Consider the following 17,808-nt stretch of genomic DNA (forward strand, 5'->3'; position numbering starts at 1 on the left):
TTGAGCAAGGGGTCACTGGCTCAGCTTGAGCCCCTCGGTCAAGGCGCGTATCGGAAGCTATCAGTGAAAAACTAAAGCGCCACAACTACAAGTTGATATTTCTCATCACTCTCCCTTCCTATCTGTCTGCCTGCCTCTCTCTTTCTCTAGCCAAAAAAAAAGAAAAGAAATGTGTGTTTGTCTGTATCTTTCCTTTGATGATGTTTACCTTTATTATCTCTATCCTAACCTTCTGGAAAACTTAGATATTAGACTTCCTGAATGAACACTTTGTATTTCATATATTTTGCTTAAATTTTCCGAATCTTTCTTTTTTTTCCCACATTTAGGTAAACGGTTTTTGTCTTTACCCTTTTTTGAATTCATTTGTTTTAGCAATCACGTTATTTTAATTCTAAGAACATTGTCTTATTCTCCATTCCATTTAGTAGTAATCTACTCTTGTTTTATGAATGGAAAACCTACTGGAATCTTCCTGTGAATGAAATTTTTAAAGTTTTATTTATTCTCTTATTAATCCTGTTCTCTCTGGGAACATCATTTTTGGCTTCTATACATTGATCTAAGTTGCTATAAGATTTCCTTACATAGCTGGTGATTCTTTTCAGCTTAGCCATATTTAATAATAGAAACAGTCTCATTGATAGAGAACTCACTGACAGCTGTCAGAGGGGAGGGGTTGGAGGCTGGGTGAAAAAGCTGAAGGGATTAAGAAAACAAACAAACACACACACACACACACACACACACACACACACACAAACCCAGAAAACTCATAGACACAGACAACCCTCCCTTACGGGAGAGAAAGGCGCGGTGGGGGCGGGGGAAGGTATTGTAGATGAAGGTTTAGGGGATAAATGGTGATGGAAGGAGATTTGACTTGGGGTGGTGATCACACAATACAGTATACAGATGATGTATTATAAAAGTGTATACCTGAAACCTATATAATTTTAAAACCAGTGTCACTCCAATAAATTCAATAAAAAGGAAAATAAATAATATAATAAAATAACTTAAAATGAAAAATATATAATAATGATGAAGCAATAGAAAAGCTGACTAGGAGACCATATATCCATGAGTGAGCTTTTAACATGTAAGATTTATACAAGATTTGAGGGGATTATAAGGGGTCCTTTTTTTTTGAAAGAATATAGAGAATTCTGCTTTGGGGCACTAATTCTCCCACTAGTCGCCCTGGCTTTGCTCTGGACAGATTGGACAATATCTTGGTGAAGATTTTTAATCCATGCCCATGTTTCCAGCCCAACCCGTCAGTCTTAGCCCCCACCATGCTGGAAAGGACTGTGTCTTGAGTCTGTCTAAATCAGAGGTCTCAAACTCGCGGCCCGTGGGCTGCATGCGGCCCGCCCACCAATTTTGTGCAACCCGCAGACTGGCCCGCAGATTAATCCACGAAGTTTGATTAGTCTGCGGGCCGCACAAAATTGGTGGGCGGGCCGCATGGCAACGAGTTTGAGATCCCTGGTCTAAATTCAGTTGATCAGGTTTCCTGCCCCTCAGATATATCCCCCTCTGCATTTTCTCCCCCCCCCTTTTTTTTGCAGGAGCGGTGTGTGTGGGGGGGAGAGGTTAGGTACTGTGGCATCCTCTACTCTGCCCTCATCTGCATACTGTCTTCCAGAAAAAAAATTAAAATCTTGTTTGTTGATGAACCCATGCTGTTCTCTTTGTGATTATGGGTTTATACTTCTTTAAATTCTGAATCACTTAATAAGGGGTCCTCAGAAAGGAAAGGAGATAAGTATATATGTAGATATGCCATAAGGGGATGTCCCATTCCCCTTAAATATTTGATACTCATATTTATACCTCTATTAACTTACTAACATCAAGTTGAAGTATCTGTGACCTACTGCTAACAATATAGAATGTCTCATTTGTTTTTACTGCCTTCTTTCATCTACCATATTTTGTTTAAATTGTTAGAAGGTGTGTGTATGGTAATCATTTCTTTGCTCTTTTAAGTGTTTTTTATTCCCCTTAACTGTTACATTAAACTTCATGATCTCATAGCTAGCAATTATTTAAATTTAATACACTTTTGACTGTTTTCTTTACTTATCACTAATTCTTGTGACACATTGTATGTAAGTATATATCCCGTGTAGTGTGCTCTTTTCTTCTTGGGTTCTCTAGTCTGACATAAAAATTTTTATCTGTTTGGAGGATTTTCTTAAGTTTTATGCAGGAGAGAGTACATGAATATTGTATTTTCTGAGTCATCGACTGCTGAAAATGCCTTTCTTGTCCTCTCATGATAATGTGGCTGGCTGGCTGTGGAATTCTAGGGCGACAGACTCCCTTCCTTGGATCAGGAGGAGTCTCCTAGGTATCTGCTTCTGGGTACTGCTGCTGCCATACTTCTCACTCATAGCCACTGTTTTAAACATCTGAGTATATGGATTAATTTGCCTCTTGCATTTTATTTGTTTTGTGTCAAGAGCCATTTATTCTGATGGCTCAACTTGCTTAGTCTCTTTTCAGTTGCCAATTTGTCTCTCTTATCCCCTGACCTTTATTTGGCTGTCAGTTTATGTGTTCTTTCTGGCCCTCACAATTAGGCAGGGAAACTACTATCCCCCTAGTCCATATGCACTATATGAGTGCTCAAGCTTTTCACTCATTGGACAAAAATATTTACCAGTCCAAAGTGAGTCTTGAGGCTTGCAGGGATCCCTTAGAATTATAGGTGTTCAGCTGGATGTCTGCTGAGTTAGAGATGTCATTATGCATTGTATTTGGTGTCCAGGAATGTCACTGTATACATTGTGTCCTATGGCGAGGGCTAATGGCCGGTGGAAGAAGGTTCTGAAGATCAGGCGGACTGCAGGGCATTCCACTGCACGTCTTTCCTGGGAGGACGCGCTCCGTGACATCTCTAGGTAGTTTCATGCACAGTCACCCCCAAACAGCAGCACCTTCTTGGTCTGGATCAGAATCAGTTACCATTTGTCCCCTTTTAGCCCTGCATCTCCAACTGGTTATTCTCTTGAACTTGGACAAAGGACCAGTTAGAAAAATTATTTTTCCTATTCTTTAAAAAATATATTTTTAAAATAATTTTTCATAATACTATTTTTAAAATAATTTTTATCATGAAATCTACCACAAAGGCCAAAGAGTATATATAGTGAATGCATGTAGTTTAAACATTCATAATAAAACAAATGGCCACGTACCTATGACCTAACTGAAGAAATAACTTCTGTTCTAAATAAAGCTCTTTTGTGAGTCTAAGTGGATCCTCCTTCTCTCCGTTCCTGTGGTCGTGGGGTATGAGGTAAGTAGTACATGTGGCTTTAGTGACTCCCTAGTAATTTTCTCAGTACAAACACACTGTGTAGTGAGCACCCTGACCTATTTGCGAACAGCAGTCCAGATGACTACGCTTAGTGATTGGAGTGGCTGTGTAAGTCATCATTGTTTCTCTGGGCAAGTGTTTCCTGGCCCACTGCTGACCCACATGGCACCTTTCTGTGAATAAGAAAGAGCCACTCTCACCATTTACCAGATATTTTTTGTAATAATGCTATGCACAAAAATCTGTGATTACGTTGAATATGACTAGCACCTCGAGTTTACAGGCCACACTACAATTCATGGTAAACAGAAGGTGGTTACAGGGTTCCTCGGGCAGGCTTCATGAAACATCTGCTGAACACCTACTATGTGCCAGGCACTCTTTTAGATGCTTGGAATTCAATGCTGCAATAGACAAGCTCTCTGCTTTCTTGCATCTCCCACGACTGGACTGTGAGCAAGCTGTTTTTTGGGGTGTGTGAGCTGGAAGTCAACTGTAACAAACAGAAGTGGTTCTTGAACTGGGTCAAGGCCCTGTAATATCTAGCAAAAGTGAGCCCAGGCTTTAATTTATTTAAGTGTGTTTTCTATGCCAAGTAAACCTTGTGGGGCCGTGCTGCACCAAAGTGGTAAATGCAGAGTTCAGATGGAATTCTTAAGTCCAAGGTGGCCATGTGACCTGGTTTACCCTGGACAATCCTGGGTAAAGTCTCTTGTCCCATGTGATTATTTATATCATCTCTGTTTCCTCTTAAAAATGTCCCAACCCGGGTCAATAAATTATAGAGTAATGTGTATTAGTCAACTGTTTGCCATGGTAACAAACACCTTCAAAATATCAGTGACTTAAAACATCATCTACTTAGGTTTTGCTCGTGACTCTGTGGATTAGCTGCAGCCTCTGCCACCATCTGTGGTCAGGTTTTAGTTTGCTCCTCATTCTGGATTTTGTACCTAAGCCACAGCCATCCCATGATGGCGCCCAGGCTGGAAGACCAGCCCTTACCCAAGACCTCTCCTCTCTCAGCAGAAGGGGGGAGCCTTAGAGTCCTGTGGTCTGAGGTGGCATGGGCCATATCTACTCATATTTCATGGACTAGAGTACGTCACATGGCCAAAACCAACATCAGGGCATAGGGGTTTATGCTGCTCCCTCGGAGGGGGCTGTGGTGGGAACGAGTGAATACTGCCTTCCCAAGTACCCCTCCTCTAGCTGTTGCTGGTGGTCTCCTGGTGATGCCTGTGGCAGGACAGTGCTGGAGCAATTAACAGGATACAGGGAAGGAGTTTTTTCTCAATTTGGATGACAGACTGTATGAAAGGATCTCACTGTGCTGTGAAACCTGTTTTGTGTTTTTAGATTTCACTGGAGGGAGTGGGAATTGATGTTTGCTGTGACAGCCTAATGAACTGGGATGGAGTCTCCTTTCCCTATGCCCTCAGGACTACCACCTATGAGAGAAGTTGCACCAACACATTTTTCACATTACTGGATGAGCAGGCAGGACCAGGTGAAGCTGGAAGCCAAACCATGCTCCTCCTGCCTCGTGTCCTGGCTCTACGAGGGCTGGTTTCTAGTGTCCTTTACTTTGCCCCACTGACTACACACTATTCCTCATTTCTGCCCTTGTTGCTCTGCATTCTGGGGGTTTTTTGGGGGGGTGTTTTTAATTTTTCCTTTTTTTTGACAGACCAGAGAGAGTCAGAGAGAGGGCAGATAGGGACAGACAGACAAGAAGGGAGAGAGATGAGAAGCATCAATTCTTCATTGCGGCACCTTAGTTGTTCAGTGATTTCTCATATGTGCCTTGAGATGGGGGCTACAGTAGAGCGAGTGACCCCTTGCTCGAGCCAGCGACCTTGGGCTCAAGCTGGTGAGCCTTGTTCAAACCAGATGAGCCCGCACGCAAGCCAGTGATCTCAGGGTTTCGAACCTGGGTCCTCCATGTCTCAGTCCAATGCTCTATCCACTATGCAACCACCTGGTTAGGCTTTTTTTTTTTTAATAATTTTTTCTTTAAATATTTATTTTTTCTTTGTTGTCCTGTGTTATTATTTTCTTGTATTGTCCAACACTGATGATTTTTCCTTTAAAACGATTCTAGAAATTCCTCAACATTACTCGTTTATTGATGGTGTCCATTGTTAGTTTGCTTATCCCATTTTGGTGGGACTTACAGAAAATGGCAAAGATTTGAGCTGAGATACCCATGTTGAAATTGAAACCCCAATGTTTTCAAACAGAGATATAAAATATCCCTTCACCACAGGGGTAAATATTGATTGGGAGTCATAGAGGAGATGGGTTAGATCCATCTCCAGCCCTGACAGCTGGCTTTCTGTCAAGAGCAATTTTTCATGAGGAAACTTTTATCATTTCATAAGAATCATCAGGTGCCTTCAGAGTTATGTTGAAAGTACAGTGATGCTAGCTGTTCAGCTTGACTCAGTAGGTATGTGGTTTGCAGTAAAGGTTCAAGTGCATGCCTAGGCAGAAGTACAAATTGTCACATATTATGGATTGTTAGCGTGCTGTGGATAGTTAAAATTGTGAATATTAAATAACTAATTCCTAATTTTCTGTTTTACCATTGTATCTTCAAAGAACAATGTACCTGGCATGTATAGATACTCAGGAAACTTTCGCTAAAGCATTGCAAATATTATTGATGGGTAATAAAGGTGTGACTTGGGAGAGTCCTTGTAGCATATTAAAGACAGTAGGGTTATCCTTTAAAGTAAGGGGTTTACAGCCATCATGGTACCAGGAATGAGCTCAGGTTGATGCCTCAGCCTCCTTGGCTCTACTAGAAGGTGGAATGGGAGCATGGAAGGGGTTGGGCATTGTTCTGAGAGTTAAAAGCACAGCCACTGGGCACCGCACTGCCACGGATCCTTGCTGAGGCCATGGGGCCGAATCCACATAGCAGATGCTGTTCTTGCCCTGCCAGGTTCCCTCACCCTTACCACCAGAGTGCATGCCTACTGGCCTCCAAAGGCCAGCCCTTGTATTTATTTGAAAATATGGGATTTTTCCGGCCACTACAGCTTATTTTGCCACTCATGCTGCAGGTTGGAAGTGTCCCTTGAGAGCTTCCTTCAAATCACTGGCTGACGGGACTTGATGTTATAGATAGCCCGTGTCTCTGGCCCCTGGGGTGGGGAGACTCTAGATGTATGGAGCTTCCCCAGCAGGCTTACCTTCCTGTCCTCACTGTGGTAACTGGCTTGCTATAGCCCCCTTTACTGACTTCCTTCCCTGGATCACTTCCCTCCTCCCCTACCTGTGTTATCTTCATCTCAAACCACTTACCCTTGAATACTTGTCTCAGGGCTGCAACTGTGGAAATCCGAACAAGGACTGCCACCCCTGGGGCCTGGGCACCCTGACCAATGGGACGTGGGTATTCTTGATGGTTCAGAGGACCTGAGCTTCATTTTGCTTAGACCCTTAAAAGTTAATACCAAAAATAGAAGAAAAAAAAACACTCTAGATTTTTGTGGTGGTTGTTTTAAAAAGTTGTTACAGGGGTCCTTGGGTTACAACATAGTTCCATTCCTAGGACAGTAACATAACCCAAATTTTGGTGTGAGTTGAAACACACCCTAGCTTAACACAAACGGAACACTTGCGCTTTTGAGTCCAAAATGGCGTGGGTAAGCGCGCTGGGGGACGCCAACCTCCTCACTCATACCTCGTGTTGCTGTGTGCAACCAAGCTAGTTCACCCACATAGTCTGTTAGTATGACGCTAAATGGCGTAAGCCAAAACACTCGCCTCTCAATCTTTTAAAGTTTTTAAGGGAGTGAGCGTCATAAACTCAAAACATCATATGTTGAGACTTTCCTATCCCGTACTTAATTCACAAACTAAATTAGAGCTCTGAGACGACAGGAATTTCAAAGGACAGTTGATACCATCCTGCTTATCCTATATCAATGATTTGTGTTGGGACAGGATAAATAATACAGTTATGGTGGACTTGCAGGGTCTTCCTAATCCCCCTGGATGTACCCTATTTCTTGTTTCTAAACACAGCCTGCGTGTTACCTCCTCTGTGTTTGTGTCCAAATCCTCATTGCCTGTGCCTCAGAATCAGGTGGCCCAGTAGAATCCCCATCCTGGCCTTCCTCAGTTGGCTCCTAGGGGATGGATGGATGAGAGGGCATTCTCCTTGCCCTGTGCACAGGAGCTGGGGGTGACAGACACACTGACCTTTAATCTTTGCTTCTTTGCAGATATCTCAGTGAGCCTGCTCACCCTTGTGGTCACTGCCTGTGGCCTCGCTCTCTTCGGCGTGTCTCTCTTCGTGTCTTGGAAACTCTGCTGGGTTCCGTGGCGAGAACGAGGCCTGTTCTCTGGTAGCAAAGACAACAACCAGGAGCCTCTTAACTACATGGACACAGAAACCAATGAGCAGGAGAGCAATGAGGGCTTCCTAGACACCCCCAGCCCCTGCCCTGACTCCTCCATGAAGATCAGCCACACCTCCCCTGACATTCCCCTCTCCAACCAGGCAGGGGGCCAGGAACACTGTGCCCATGGTGTCCGCATGAAGCGCCAAGTCACAGAGCCAACCTCGTCAACTCGGTCAGTAATGCCTCCTTCCTTTCTGAATGCAAGACAAGGACCGCCCACTCGTTCTCCTCTCTTGCCAGCAATGGCATCAAGTAGCCAAGGAGTCTGTGACCTTTCACATGTTTGTTCAGTGTCATGGACATGAATATGGGAAAACTCGGTGCTTCCTGTATCCCAGTGAGGTTCCTGATCTCTGTGTAGTCTCTGCTTAGTCCATAATAATAGTTACCATTGCTAAGACTTACTATGTCAAGTACTATTGAAGAACTTCATCTGCATTATTTTATTAGACTCACAACTTTGTGTGAGATGGATCCTATTATCATTTTCATTTCACAGAAGAAACTTAATTCAAGGATTTTTTTTTTTGTATTTTTTCGAAGTGAGAAGCGTGGTAGGCAGAGAGACAGACTCCTGCATGCACCTGACCAGGATCCATCCAGCATACCCACCAGGGAGCGATGCTCTGCCCCTCTGGGGTGTCGCTCCATTGCAACTGGAGCCATTATAGTGCCTGAGGCAGAGGCCAACTTTGCTCCAATGGAGCCTTGGCTGCGGGAGGGGAAGAGAGAGAGAGAGAAAGGAGAGGGGGAAGGGTGGAGAAGCAGATGGGCGCTTCTCCTGTATGCCCTGGCTGGGAATCAAACCCAAGACTTCCACATGCCGGGCCAACATTCTACCACTGAGACAGCTGGCCAGGGCCTAATTCAAGGATTTTAGGTAATAAAGTAATGGTATTGGTAAGAACCCAGGTCAGGGTTTGAATCCTGGTTCAGTCAGTGCTAGAGCCTGAGCTTGTAACCACTCCTAGCATTGTAGAGTTTATTCCCTGTGCCTCTGATGCAACCTCACTGTCACACACAGGCTCTCTTTACACTCCAGGTTCTTTGTCCCTCTCCAGCCTTTGCAAGGCCTACAGAGTGCACAGACCCTGGGTCATTCTCTTCTGTGGCTGGATGCTTTGTGCACTTTAGCAATGGAGAAATAATATAACTTTGTCATAAGAGCAAGGGTTCTGGGATCCAGTGAACTGGCTTTACTCACATGCGTAATATTGGACACCTTACTTAATCTCCATGTGTTTCCATTTCCTCCTCTGTAAAGAGGAATGGTGAGCATGGACGTGCAGGTGGTTTTGAGAATGAAATGGTCACATGGCCATGGTTGCTTGGCACAGGCCTGCCTCTGGTAAATACTCCACGACGTGAGCTGCCTCCTTGTGTTCAAGGTGCTATTATCAGTATTATTATCCTGGCAACGGCCTTTCCCAAGACTCAGATGTTGCATAAAGATGGCTTTGAGGTCATACAGCCAATTCTGAATTATTGGAAATAAAAATTTGCTCTCAATAGGGACTGTAGGAGAAGAGACTCAGAAAAAAGCAGCTTTCTTTAAAATCTTTCATTTGCTTGAAGAATAACCAAAGGAAACACCAGTGTTGTCATTTGGAAAACATGAGTACAGTCTGGGGGTATTTTTAAAAAATCTTATTTGTCCTCTAGAAACAGAAATATCATTTTACCCTTTTTAGTGTTAATTGAGTTTATCCTAGAGGTGCTCTGCTCATTCACATTACGTGGGCTGGAATATGACAGTTTATAATTTCATTTTTTCCCAGAAACCTATTTTGGCATCATTTCCAATTCCAAATCAAAGAGCTAAACCTAAAATATTCCTTTGTGAGGAAATGGATGGTTGTTTGCCTTTTGATTTAGAAGAAATCCTCAGACTTTATTACAAGGATTTCTCTTCACATTTAACACTTAACGATAAATGGAGCTCTTTCTGAAGCCACCGTGCAGTTTGTGCAGTGGTGCTGACTCAGTTTAAAACCTTGTCAGGACTTCCATGACTGAGGCTTTTCAGGTGGAGTTTCCATTGAAATGGTCTCCTATTTCGTTTTGCTCTGCATGTTAATTTTTCTGTTCTAGGTGCCATCAATACAGGGTGATAGTGCTATGTTTTTTATTAGATTATAGATCTGAGGACTCTGCCGTAATTCTAATGAGTTGATAGCCATCATATCACTATAATTATCCAGCATTTATTCTGTAAAAGTGTGTAAATGCTTTGCATATCAAAAATATCTTTTATTTAAAAAGAAAAACATTAGATATTTTTACTATTGCTTGGGGATATTAGATAGGAGGGGAAAAAATTAGAGAGAAGAGAGAAGGAATTATTCCTGTCAAATATATTTTGTTTGTTTGTTTTTCAGAGACAGAGAGAGAGTCAGAGAGGGGGATAGATAGGGACAGACAGGCAGAAACGGAGAGAGATGAGAAGTATCAATCATCAGTTTTTTGTTGTGACACCTTAGTTGTTTATTGACTGCTTTCTCATATGTGCCTTGACCCTGGGCCTTCAGCAGACCGAGTAATCCCTTGCTCGAGCCAGTGACCTTGGGTTCAAGCTAGTGAGCTTTGCTCAAACCAGATGAGCCCGCACTCAAGCTGGTGACCTCGGGGGTCTCGAAGCTGGGTCCTTCGCATCCCAGTCTGATGCTCCATCAAATGCACCACTGACTGGTCAGGCCAAATAGATTTTATATTTAGATTTATTTTAATTCAAGAGTCATGACCCTGGCCAGTTGGCTCAGTGGTAGAGTGTCAGCCTGACGTGCGGAAGTCCCGGGTTCGATTCCCGGCCAGGGCACACAGGAGAGACGCCCATCTGTTTCTCCACTCCTCCCCCTCTCCTTCTTCTCTGTCTCTCTCTTCCCCTCCTGCAGCCAAGGCTCCACTGGAGCAAAAGATGCCCGGGCCCTGGGGATGGCTCCTTGGCCTCTGCCCCAGATGCTAGAATGGCTCTGGTCGCGACAGATTGACGCCCCGGATGGGCAGAGCATCGCCCCCTGGTGGGCGTGCCAGGTGGATCCCCGTCGGGTGCATGCGGGAGTCTGTCTGACTGCCTCCCCATTTCCAGCTTCAGAAAAATACAAAAAAAAAAAAAGTCATGCAATTAAATTATCTTTTCTGATGGCCAAAACAAGTTTTGTTCTAGTTGAACTACCATAGAAAATGCTCACCATCTGCATTTGACCCTGTACTGATCATTTGCATCATATGCATTTAAATTATTATTATTATTATTATTATTATTATTATTTTGTGTGTGTGACAGAGAGAAAGACAGAGAGAGGGACAGATAGGGACAGACAGACAGAAAGGGAGAGAAATGAGAAGTATCAATTCTTTGTTGTAGCACCTTAGTTGTTCATTGATTGCTTTCTCATATGTGCCTTGACTGGGGGGCTACAGCAGACCTAGTGACTCCTTGCTCAAGCCGGCACCTTGGGCTCAAAGCAGCGACCTTGGGCCTCAAGCCAGCTGCCTTTGGGCTCAAGCCAGCGACCATGGAGTCATGTCTATGATTCTACACTCAAGCCAGCGACACCGCACTCAAGCTGGTGAGCACACTCTCAAGCTGGATGAGCCTGTGCTCAAGCCAGCGACCTTGGGGTTTTGAACCTGGATTCTGTGTGTCCCAGTCTGATGCTCTATTCACTGCACTGCCCCTGGTCAGGCTTAAATTATTCTTATCTAAATTACTACCAACCTAGTTTTGTGGCTTACATTTGGCAATTCCTATATTTGCTGGTGGTGTTACCATATGAATGGTATATGATCTTGTAATTCTTTAGGAATTATTATCAACACGCATGCACACACACACAAAGCATTTTTACTGGCAAAATGGAAAAAAATAGTGAAATTTCCTTCATGCTCCAAAACATTTTTAACACTCTTTGTAAGTAACATTTTGATACCACATTTGTGGAGGGATAGGTACTCTGGTGAGATGGCTCTGAGCAGTCCGCTCTGCTGGATACTGTTTCTTCTGCCTTCTTTCTCATTATGTTCTTTGCCTTCTCACTGCTGTCACTTTCTCTCTTACTGCTGCTGCCTTCCTGCACCTGTTATCACTTGTCCAAAATTCCCAGGACACTTCCTTGCCCCAGAGCACACAGGCTTAGACTCCCAGTTAAGGGCATCCCCACCATCATTGCAGTTGGCCTCACTTCTTCACAGCATTTATGTCAGAAGTCCCACTGCCCGGGCCTCTTCAACCTGGACACGTGTAGCTCCCGCCAATGCCTTTGGGATGTCCCAGAGATGAACTTTGTTCTATCTTCTAAGCATGTTTCCAGTTAGGATGGCTTTCTGTTGTTCTTCCAAGGTCAAATATGTTAGCATCCTGTTTCTAGCTAGCCCATTACTATTAGAACCCTCCAAAATTCTTAATTCTTTCTAATTTGGATGAATTCTCTTTTATATAATGGCCTAATATCCTGGGAATGTGAAATTTTTTTATTCCCAGAACATTTTTCAAGGTCTCTATTCCGAATACACAAAAATCCCTGGATCCTCAGAATAGACCATCTAATCTGACCTCTGATTTATGTCCCAAAATGAGAGCCTTCTCAAATTTTCTATGTAATCTATAATGCATGTTTCTAGGGTGAATATAAAAATTCTATGGATGTAATAGTTTCTGGTAATTAAATCCCAGCAGAGAAAATGTACACTTAAGTCTAGTGTCAGGATCTCATGGAGTCAGAGAGGAGTCTATGGCAGCTTTTCTTTCTTTCTTTTTTTTTTTTTACAGAGACAGAGAGTCAGAGAGAGGGACAGACAGGGACAGACAGACAGGAACGGAGAGAGATGAGAAGCATCAATCATTAGTTTTTCATTGTGACACCTTAGTTCATTGATTGCTTTCTCATATGTGACTTGACCGTGGGCCCTTCAGCAGACCGAGCAACCCCTTGCTCGAGCCAGCGACTTTGGGTTCAAGCTGGTGAGCTTTGCTCAAACCAGATGAACCCGTGGTCAAACTGGTCTCGAACCTGGGTCCTCTGCATCCCAGTCTGATGCTCTATCCACTGCACCACTGCCTGGTCAGGCTATGGCAGCTTTTATGAAGCTGTCATTTTATGAAAATCTGAAGAAAGAATTAAGAGTACCTCAAAAATTGTTATGTTATCGATGTGTCTAACTAATGCTCTCAATCGAAAACAGACTAACTTAATAGAATTGTGCTACTTGTAGAGTAATTACAACATTTAATTCTAGTGTACCACTTACTGGAGTTTTACAAGAATTTCAATTACTATAACACAGACTCCTTATCAGGTCTGTTAAGGCTCCATGTGATAACAGCCACAGTCTGCTTCTATCAGCTATCAGCCTCAGCTCCTAGCCAGGGCCACCATGGGCACAACCCCAGAAGACACCAGTAACCCGGGCTGAGCTCAGTAGGAGGGAGGCTTTATGTGAAAAAGGCCATCACCCTCCAACTGCACTAGCCTCTCTCTCAGCTCCTTCAATATCTCCAGCCCTTTCCTGCCTGAGGCCTTCACCTGTGCTATTCCGTCAGCCTAAAATGCTTTTCCCTTTTCTTTGCCATGCCTGGATCCTTTACAGACTCCATTCCACCTCAAATGTCGCCTCTTCAGAAAGGCCTCCCTGACCACCCTATCTGAAGTGTGTATTCTTTCCTCCACTCCTCCCCACTCTGAATTCTCCCACACATTGCCTGCTTTTACTTCTTCACAGTACGGAACTCTCTTTTTAACGGATTGATTATTGCCTACACCCCCTCTAGACGCTGGGTTCTGTGAGCTCAAACACAAACTCTGTCCACTTTGTTTCTCCCTGGATAAAACCCCAGAGCCATTTCTGGCGCACAGCAGACTTTTTTTCATGAAAGGCTGACAACACATTCATCAATATCAGGCTGCGTTTCTCATGTTTTGGTGACAAGAATGACTAAAAGCCAAAAGTATAAACTGAGTAGGGCCTGGAAAGGTATAAGGTTGGTGGGAGGACCTCTGTTCCAGGTCTCACATTCATTCCAAGCCTTACATGCAGACTTTTGACCTTATCTCTGAGCTAAGCGATCCGTAGAGTTGCAGAAATACCCTGACCTAATTGAAAGAAGACAATCACTGTACTTTAAATTTAAATCATACTATTACTTGCCACAACTCCGGTAAGTGTGCACTGGAATTAAATGTTGTACTTACTCTATGAGGAGCACATTTCTATTAAGCTAGACTGTTTAGTGTTGAGAACATTGGTTGGATAGGAACATTTAAAACCATTTTTTGAATTACTCTTTTTAGTTACTTCTTTAGATTTTAGTATACTCACAGCTTCAAAAATGCAAGTTACCTAGACTTCTCACAACTAGAAGTAAATGTATATTTTCCCTGTTGGGATTTAATGATAGGAAGTTATTATGTCCATGGTGCTCATTATTTACTCTAGAGACAGGCATTAAGCATCTTCGCTGTGCAAAGATACAGCGCTGGCCTCCAAAGGCCCACAGACTAGTTGGGCAATTGCATACGTTAAGTGCTCAAGTTGTTGAATCTGGCAAGAGTGTATATGATGTGTGGGATGGGGTGAAAACTGGACTCGGGACCAGTTCAGGCCTAGAGTGACGGGAGTCTGAACTCTGTTAGAAGTGGTGGAAAGGGAAGAGGCATCAGATGTGAGCTACTTAGAGAAGGGCTAATCTTAGTAATGGGGGACATGGGCTCATTTTAGTAATAGGGGATACCATATTTGAGGAATACAGCAGGGTTTTTTTGTTTTGTTTTTTTTTGTATTTTTCTGAAGCTGGAAACGGGGAGAGACAGTCAGACTCCCACATGCGCCCGACCGGGATCCACCCGGCACACCCACCAGGGGCCACGCTCTGCCCACCAGGGGGCGATGCTCTGCCCCTCTGGGGCATCGCTCTGCAGCGACCAGAGCCACTCTAGCGCCTGGGGCAGAGGCCAAGGAGCCATCCCCAGCGCCCAGGCCATCTTTGCTCCAATGGAGCCTTGGCTGCGGGAGGGGAAGAGAGAGACAGAGAGGAAGGAGGGGAGGGGGTGGAGAAGCAAATGGGCGCTTCTCCTATGTGCCCTGGCCGGGAATAGAACCCGGGTCACCCACATGCCAGGCCGACTCTCTACCGCTGAGCCAACCGGCCAGGGCCATACAGCAGGGTTTTAAACCTGTTAAACTTAAGAGGGGGTAGGAGGAAGCAGGCTGTGTATCTGACTGCACCTGACCACACACCTGCACTGGCCAAGGCCTGATGCCTACATCTTCATTAGCTTGCTCAGTCTAGAAGCTTCAGAATCATTATAAGAAAGCCTCAGATTCCTCTGCCCAGTCCTAGTCATTGGTTAAATGCATCTGTCCCTGTCTGCACCTTCCTGTGTGTCTGCTTACAGATCCGGACAAACCAACTCTCCTCTCCATCACTCGGGGAGTTTCAAGAAGGAAAACAGTCCTTTCTCCACTTCCGTGTCTTGACTTGAACCTAGTGAAGAAACCCTAGGTGGTGCTGAAGTCACAATTTGCTTCTCTCTCTTTCCACTCCTTGGAGCCTGACAGGCCAGGTTTCCCCTCTGGGATGGGGTCCCTGAGATGAGGGAGGATAGAAGAGCATATACCCTTGTCCACGGCTGCACAGGGGAGGCCCAGCGAGGGGAGGGGCGCTGGGGACTCTGAGCACTGGGTGTTAGGAGAAAGCTGCTGGGGCTGAAGAGCTGAAGCCCGCATCCTGCTAGAGAGTCCTGTTGAGGTCGAGATCATCAGCTTGGAGGCTGATCAGTATGAGGCCAAGTTAAGAAGGTAGGTTCAGCTCAAGTACCATCTCCACCACGACAGTTTCCCAAGCCAGAGACACCTTTTCCTCTCTCTCTCTCTGTCTCTCTCTCTCTCTCTCTGCCTCTCTGCTTCTGTGGCTCTTGAACCTCAAATCAGGTCTTTGTTGTTTTTTTAATCTCCTTCTGCCCTGAATTACAGTTAGTGTATGACTGTCTCATCAGTTGCCTAAGGCATTTCCTTGTAGGCAATGACTAGGCTTTGCCTCTCCTGACCCCTTGCTTTTCCCATTCAAATTTATTGACTTGCAGTAATGTTCTCTTTCTTAAGACCCAGTGAGATAGTTTTGTTTTAGGGTGATGGCTCAGGAACCAAGGCTTTGGGATAATGGACTGGTTTATTTAAATTTGGGGAAAGGAGAAGAGGAAAAGTCTTTTGCATCTGGGCACCTGCCTCTTCTGACCCTTGGCTGCAGTTCAACCCCAGTCTCAGATTCCTTCAGGCACAAAAGTGTTTGAGTTTGTTCTGGGAAATATACTTTATAGATTTGGTTAGTCATCTTTGAAATTAGGCTTTCTTTATGCTTAACCATGAGTCTTCCAATTCAGATCTGGGACGGTCAAGTCCAGTCATTAAGTTCTCATCCTGGCCTCAGTCCAACAGGAAAATGGCCTCTAATGGGAGGTGGAGGAAGCCAAGAGGTCCAGCTCCAGGGTCCAGCTTCTCTAAGACAGCATGAGGGTGTGACTATTCACAGCGGACACTGTGTCTCAGCGTTCCCATCCTCCGGACTCACCTTCTCTCCTCCCACTCACTGTACACGTTAAGTCCTGAGAACACCAACATACAGGACTCCCCTGACCTGCTCTGGCCACAGATCCCTGCTTACCACACTCAGTGTCACCCAGTGGCATTAAAATCTTAGACCCTTGGCAGGGTGGGGCAGGGCCTCTAGTTGACTGCACTCAAGTTTTGAGTCCACTGGACCATTTTGGAAGCCCTCCTCAGGGTGCCGAGAGCCAGGTCGCAACATTCTGTTCTGTGTCTTTCCTCTCCTTGCTTTTGACTTGCTTATCATCCCACCTCCACGTCAGTAGGCTACAAGAGCCGTGGAATATTGATTTTCCATTTCCTCTACCTCTCTTCTCCTTCACACTCCTGGGACAGGCTCCCTGCTCTACTTTCTCATCTCAGAGAGCTGCAGAGTTTATGCAGGGAGGTGAGGAGATACCCGACTGGCCTGAACTTCTCTAGCCCATGCCTCCACCTCTGGGAGTCACTGACTCTCTCCTGAAAGGAAATTGAAAGCGACTGAAAGAGAACCCCAGGGAGCAAGAGCTGTCCTGGCCTATTCCAGTCTCTGCTCTCTGATGTAAGCCACTGCCTTACAGTAATAAATGTGATTCTAAATGGGGGTGGGAGGGAGGGTAGAGAATGAAACTCATCATGTAAAACATTTGGGAGGGTACTAGTATTCATACCTGTGCTTAAATTTTGAAAAGAATCTTCAGCTGTGTTGGAATTTGGAACAGAGGCATCCTGTACAATTGCTTCCAGAGGGAACATTTTGGTCTTTGAAGTACAAATATCTCTCGTCTTAATGCCCTCCCCAGCCTACTCCCTCTAACCCTGGGAATCCACTGTGGCTAGGAACAGCAGAACACATAGGATTTATTTTGCTTCAGATTTCATGTCTTAAAAAAGTATACTAGAACAGAAGATATTCCATTGCTAAGCAGCCAGATTCATGTATTTTTAAATCAAAGTTTAAGTTTACATGATACACTTAGTCCCACAGATAAGGGTTAAGACAAAATGTTTCTGTGATGAATCTAAAGCCAGTACTCTCCAAAAAAACTGAAGGAAAGGTGTTATGCACAGAGAACCTGCTCAGCAACCACCTCTGGAGAGGAGTGACAGCAGAGTGGCAGGGTTGGGGCTGGTGTGGACATAGGACTAGTGTCCCATCACAGATGCTGGTGCAGAGAAGGCACACCCAGTGGGGCTTGATGGAGCACTTTTTAGTATGTAAACAGCATCACTGACTAACAGCTCCTAGTTTGGCCCATTGTAGGTGGGAACTTGCTCCAGACCCCAGTATGGCTCTTGTTTGAGTCCAGCCTGAAGAGAAAAACTAAGAGCAGAAGGAGCCAGAATTGATGCCAGCCCCTTATGGCCTCTGCATAGGGCTGGAAACTTGCTTCTTCATGCTGGTTCTTTCTGCCTAGAGATCCCAACAGAACAAGGCTACAGCTCTATTCTAGCACTGCAGAGGTTCAACATCTCGACAAG

At 44.6% G+C, this 17,808-nt stretch overlaps 1 protein-coding gene across 3 annotated transcripts in view; it reads left to right on the plus strand.

Moving 5' to 3' along the window:
- Nucleotides 1-17,808, plus strand: part of SYT9 (synaptotagmin 9) — a 249,601-nt gene that overhangs the window by 66,540 nt on the left and 165,253 nt on the right. For all 3 annotated transcript variants that reach the window (XM_066250855.1, XM_066250854.1, XM_066250856.1), the window contains exon 2: nucleotides 7,570-7,921. In XM_066250855.1, coding sequence (XP_066106952.1) covers nucleotides 7,570-7,921 — 352 coding nt within the window. The remainder of the gene's footprint in view (nucleotides 1-7,569; nucleotides 7,922-17,808) is intronic.

The sequence above is a fragment of the Saccopteryx bilineata genome, chromosome 1 (genome assembly GCF_036850765.1).
Source record: "Saccopteryx bilineata isolate mSacBil1 chromosome 1, mSacBil1_pri_phased_curated, whole genome shotgun sequence".
In the NCBI taxonomy this organism is placed as follows: Eukaryota; Metazoa; Chordata; class Mammalia; order Chiroptera; family Emballonuridae; genus Saccopteryx; species Saccopteryx bilineata.